The sequence below is a fragment of the Hippopotamus amphibius genome, chromosome 2 (assembly GCF_030028045.1).
Source record: "Hippopotamus amphibius kiboko isolate mHipAmp2 chromosome 2, mHipAmp2.hap2, whole genome shotgun sequence".
Lineage (NCBI taxonomy): Eukaryota > Metazoa > Chordata > Mammalia > Artiodactyla > Hippopotamidae > Hippopotamus > Hippopotamus amphibius.
Window position 1 is genome coordinate 86,022,984 of NC_080187.1, and position 6,000 is coordinate 86,028,983.

The following is a 6,000-nucleotide window of genomic DNA, read 5'->3' on the forward strand; positions in this document are numbered from 1 at the left end:
TCTGTCACCCTAACCTAACCAAAATTCTGTAAAACATAAACCTCGCCTTCTCTGGAGGTGGTTTAAAATAGGGCTGTTATTGTGATAGCCTGGGGAAAACCTTACTACCTCTGAGAAATTAGGAGAAAGCTCGATATCAATTATAGACAAGTCTACGAAAAAAAAATATTTAAGGCTAAATTAGGAGAAATATTTAAAGAAATCAACAAAGTCCTTAGCGTAAGATCTCTTAAACTGTTTCAGAAAAAAAAATAGTAACCACACTCCTTATATAAGAAATAGGTCACATTATAAGTATTCATTTATTTTACCCTATGTAAAATTCTTCAACACAGCCCAGCGAGATTTACATTATTAGAATCTGAATTAAATAAGTATTATTAAAATCACAGCTTATTAACCCCGTAAAGATGGGCACATCCAAGATGTAAAAAGGTCACTAAAAATAATACTTTGAAATACATGATGATTTGGTAATGTTAAGGCTGCAAAACCCATGGGAAATTTTTAAAGGCATGCAGACTGCTCGTCGAGCCCTGGCCTCAAAGGAGTTTCACCACCGAGTTCTCCAAGGAAAAGTTAATGCATGAGCTTCCCAGAAGGAAGCCCCATCCTCCCATTCCTCGGGAGCCTGCGGACTCCACGGAAGCAGGGATTCAGAGACCACAGGGGAAGAGCGCGGACGGCGGGCATCTCCACAGCCACCCCCAGTGCGGGCCACCTCTCGTGCCAGCACATCCCGGGACAGCCGGGCGCACCGACACCGCAAGGTCATCCGGGAAGAGGGCGACTTTACATAATCGCCCGCCGCGCCGCCCGGGCACCGGCGCGCCGAGGGGGCGGTGCACCGGGGCCCCCTCCCTGCCGCGCCCGCGCTGGGCGATGCGGGGGCGGCGCGCGGAGCGACTAGGCTGGACGCCAGGGGCCCGTGATGCCCGCAGCGCCGCCCCGAGCCGGGGGTGCGGGACGGAGGGCGGGCTCCCAGCCCCAGAATGCCCGGGCCGCCGCCGCCGCGGCGGGCTGGGCGGGCAACGCGGGGCGCGGGCCGGGGTCCGCACGCTCCCCGCCGGCAGCCGGCACCCGGCGCGCCCCTCGCGCCTCCCCCCGGGACCGCCCCGCGGCGCACCTGTCACGCGCCTCACCTGAGTGGCTTTGTGGAACTGCTTCTTGAGGCCGGCCACCGACATGGTGCGAGAAGACGCGCGGGCGGCTGCGGTGCGGCGAGCGGGCGGCGGCGGGGCCGGGCGGGAGGACCGAGCGGTGCGGCGCGCTGGCCGGGCCGCCGCTCGTCGTGCCGCCGCCGGGGCTGGCTGTGGGCGCGGGGGCGCGGAGCGGCGCGGGGCGCGGGCTCTTGCGGAGAGACACCCTGACGTCAGGAGCGGGTGATGCGGCCTCTTAAAGGGGACGCGGGAAGCCCCGCCCCGCCGCGGGCGAGGGGTTGGTGCGGCAGGTGCTGTGGCACGTGCTACCTCGGTACCAGCACCTGGCGCCGCCGCACCTGCGGGCAGGCCGCCTGCTTAAAAGGCCCATAGGGTCCTCCCGCTCCGGGAGTGTCCTCGCGCCCCCGGGGACTGCGGGCCGGTGGCTGCAGGTTGGCAGCCCAGGCGCGGGCACTACTCAGGTGACTTGCTCGGCTTCCAGGTAGCCGCAGAGGCGCTGCCTAAGCCAGCCCGCCTGCCCTTTGAGCCTGGCCTCTTTGCAGCCTGGAAAAGAGGAGTGGCATTCTCTCTCGGGTGATGAATAAGTTATTGCTCCTTGCTCGCTTGGTCACAGAAACAGTTCTCTGTCCTGGTTTCACTATCCCTTAAGCCTATACAACGTTAAGGAAGGCCACCAACGCTGGTTGATTGGTTGGTTGGTTTGTTTGTTTGTTTGTTTTTTCCATCTGGTACAATTTAACGACGTAAAAAGATGAAAAAAATTTAAACCTTAAAGCTGGTCAGGTAAGTAGAATTGAAGTAGGATGTCACTACAGTAATAGAATCTAATCCTCTCTTTACAGTTATGAAAAAGCCCAAATATGAACTTGGCATTCATTTATGACAGTGGATTTAGGATTTTCAATCTAAAATAAGCGTTATATAATGTAAAAAACCATGACGCAAAATTGTACAAATACTACATATGCAACGAAGTATATATGGCTGGGCTAAAGCAAAACTCTGCTGTAACTAGGTGCACTGTTAACAGAGCAGCACTAGACGCCTTCTGTATTCTGGTAACCAGTCACTTCCTCTGGTTTTTCTAGGACTAAGAAGCATATAGAGAAGAACTTGAATTCTGTCCCCATGTGGGGACCAAAAGTTATAAGGAGAAGAAGCCAGAGTGACAGAAGCCAAGATGAGAGACATTGCCAAGAATGAGTAAGGAAACAGCCTGGCAGAATGGGAGTACAAGGAATGCCTTGCATTACCTCTACAACCCTCGCTGCCTGCCCCCACCCTTCCAGCTAGGCTCCTTGAGCAAGGGTGAACAGCTGATACAAGGGAATCCTGTCATTCAGCTGACCTACCAATCATAGTTCTTTTTGACAATGTGAATTGAAACTCATAAAGGCACAATCAAGCAGATAGTGGTGGATCATAGAACAACAAGAACACATGGACTTCTGACCGAGGCTGTAAAGGGAAGCAGGCAAAAGGAGCAAATCTCCAGGGTGGTGGTCATTACTAATGTTCACGTACCTTCCAGATACATGGTAGACTTGCACGTGCCAAACCCCTTGTGGTTAAGTGGGGCACTGTGACAAGTTTTAACTAGTGGGTTAGGAAGGTAAGTGACTGTCACATCTTGGCAGAGAATTTAACTGTTGGAATGAGATGCTACAAACCCCTCTTCCCTCTCCCACAGTATTTTAGGTCATTGTGGTCTGTCAACCAGAATCCAGAGTGAGGATGAAGCAGGGTAAATTCCCCAGCTGATGTTCAAAGACATTTAGCATGAGTGAAAAATAAACCTGAGTAATTTTAATTCCCTGAGTCTGGGGTTGTTACTGTGGCCAGACTAGTCTCTCCTGACTAATGCACAAGAGAAAATGCTTTCCCATTTCTCAGAAGATGAGGGGTGATTTTCCATTTCCTGCCATGGCCCACGTGTATTTTATTTTTTGTCATTAGATCTCCATGAAATGGCCTATTTTTTTCTTACAAAAGCCTCACGAAAGTTTGGGGAGGTGTGTTTTCTGTTTTGCAGCCTCACTGAAGTAGTGGGCAGACTAAGCCCCCAGGCCTGAGGGTCAGAGGGAAGGGGGACGTCAGGCACGGACCATACCCTGACCTCTTACCCTGTGTTTTCCTTACCAGCTAGAGACAGTGAACAGTTAGCTCTGGGGATCCTTCGGAAATTCTAAAGGAATGTCAAAGCAAGAGACGATCTGCGTTTCACGGGAACATCAGACAGGGAAAGACGAAAGGCCTACTGATAGATGAGTGGGTCTACTGACACCAGTGAAGTAAAGTTACTGAGGTGCCATGGAGGGGGTTGCCCGGGGCACATTTACTCACATCTGTAAGGCCCATGGTGATGACTCCCAGATCTTGATATTAGGAAACACTGAAGGAGTTTGGACTCACTGCAGGACTGGGTGGGGCTCTAGGCTGGAGAGATTAGATTACGGGTGAGTGTTACAGTGGCTGCTTCTGTACTCTAACAGTTCGGTGAAACCTGCACGCGCGCGCACGCACACACACACACTCACTAATGAAAAGACTGCCATAAACTGCTAATAATAGTTGTACCTACATAGCCATTCTCAAATTTTACTGTGCATCTGAACCCCCCAAAGGACTTGTCAAAGCACAAATTGCTGGACCACATCCCAGTTTCTGATTCACTAGGACTGGGTGGGGCCCAAGAATGTGCATTTCTAGTCAGTTCCCAGGTGATGCTAATGTTCTGGTCTCAGGACCAGACTTTGACAATCCCTGGACTGGAGTAGAGATATTAGGAATGAACTTTTTTCTCTAGTCTCCCAATTTTTATAATGTTTTCCCATTACTTGTATAATACAAGTATTTTATAGTTCATTTTTCCTGCCTGGTCCCTGGTCTGAGCAATGAAACATGTTCAGAGAAGGATGGGCCTTGGTTGAAGCTGAGAAGAGATAGGGCAGTTAATATATCGATACAAAGTGAAAGGGCCTGGGGATGCATGAGCTCTGGTTTCTAAATGTGAACAGTGTGAAAGGGGGCCCTGAAAAGTCTCCTCAGAATTTTGACTACTTCATTGAACCCTGAATGTCACAAAAACAAGTCTCTCTCTTTCCCTGATTCTTCATCCACCAACTTAGAATGCTCAGCCTGCTATCCTTCAAAGGAACTACCTTGGGAGAAAGGACTTTAAATCTTTTTGAAATCATGGTTAACTCTCCCAGATATCCTCTGGATTTCATGTAAACCCAATATCTCTGTTGAAGCCACCATTTATACCTATCAAGACCTTTAAGAAGCTTTGCAAGAGGTTTCTTGAGGTCCTTCCAGCAGGCATCAGTAGGAGGTGTGGGGGATGGATGGTACGGTGAAATACCAAGATATTGAACCCCAAGGAGTTTGAACCCCAAGGAGTTTCCAGGCTAGCAATTCAGAAAATTCTTCTTATAGACATTTACTGTGACTTGAATGTAGAGGGACAAATGCACCAGACACTGAAAAAAAATTCAAACCTGAGTGTCCCCTTCGGTGGCAAAGAAGCTGTGACAGAGGCCCTATGGAGAAACGCAGAAGCACAATGCAGGAAAGGGGAATCAAAGGTCAGTGAGGAAGAATTTTGTTTAATAAAAGGTTATTGTAACTCAACATGCTGCCCTCTCATCTCCTGAGATCAAATCAATGGAAAACGGGAAATAAACCTAGATCTGCTCAGGAAAGTTCCAATTCAATGAAACCCCACACAACCTCCCCTCACTAATTGGGCAGGAAATTCATGGTCAGCAATAATTCCATCACATCATTCATGCACTATTTCTCCTTGCATTATGCCAAAGCTTCTGGCAAATACCAGACCTCTAGTTTGCACAGAGCTGCTGCATCCCTGGCACCTTGCAGAGGGCACCGCGTTCCAAGGAGACAGAGGACAAGCAGCACCTCTTATCCTTTGCCCTTCAGCCCCTGACGCCACTCCTCTGGCTCACGCCAGGGCAAACTGTTTCTGACTTTGTGTGTAAGCTCATGAAGCACAAGAAACATAGCAAAGCAAAGCCATTAAACTCCAGCTTCTTGTCTGAGAGAAGAGAAAACCGAAGAAGGAAAAGGAAGTGACTTACTCATCGTTCGTGTTTCTACTCCAGCCTCTAGCCTCAATTTCGGGCAGAGACTCCAGTCAGGGTTGATAGATTGGAATGAATAAATGAAGGATTGAGCTGTTTATCACTGTCACTAATGCCGTATTCTTACCACGTTAGGTCTGATACTCAAGAGCCTTCACCCCACGGCCCTGTGTTAAAACATGGATTGGGCAGGACCCAGATAGTTTTTCTGTGGTAGGTGGCACTGAACACAAGAATTTGTACCTTTGGATGCTGCCAGTAGCATCAGGCCCCACCCAGTTTCAACAGGGCTAATGAGCCCTTTCCTAAGGGAAATCAAGGAAAGACCACTTTTATTTCCTTGCTTCCAGGTTTGTCACCTACCACCCACCCTCCATCAGACGCACTGAGAGAAGCACGCTTTTGTCTTTTGAAGGTGGAATGTGTGGGTCTTTCTCTCCCCTTCGACCTTTCCTTCTCTCCCTCACAGCCTTCCTCCCTCCAAAGAACAGGGCCCTCTCCCTGCAAAACCTCTCTCTTCATTTAGTAAACCCTGTAAACTCAATTACAGGTGGAGAGGGAGGGGACTTAACCAAGAATGCGACTCACCTTAGCCTCTTACATCTGGGTCTGTACTTATTACTTGCATCTCAGTTTGAAATGCTTCCAACTTTCCTAGCAAAATCCTGCCATCTCCAGTGCCCACCTCCGGTGTCTTTCTTTTGAAGTCTTTCCCCATCCTTCTAACCCCGTATTCT

General features: G+C 49.6%; 1 protein-coding gene across 1 annotated transcript in view; it reads right to left on the bottom strand.

Annotated features, from left to right (window-relative positions):
• Positions 1 to 1,322, bottom strand: part of SH3GL2 (SH3 domain containing GRB2 like 2, endophilin A1) — a 192,914-nt gene extending 191,592 nt beyond the window's left edge. Inside the window, exon 1 of the mRNA XM_057722187.1 lies at positions 1,143 to 1,322. Coding sequence (XP_057578170.1) covers positions 1,143 to 1,187 — 45 coding nt within the window. The 5' untranslated portion in view covers positions 1,188 to 1,322. The remainder of the gene's footprint in view (positions 1 to 1,142) is intronic.
• Between the last annotated feature and the right edge of the window lie 4,678 nt (positions 1,323 to 6,000).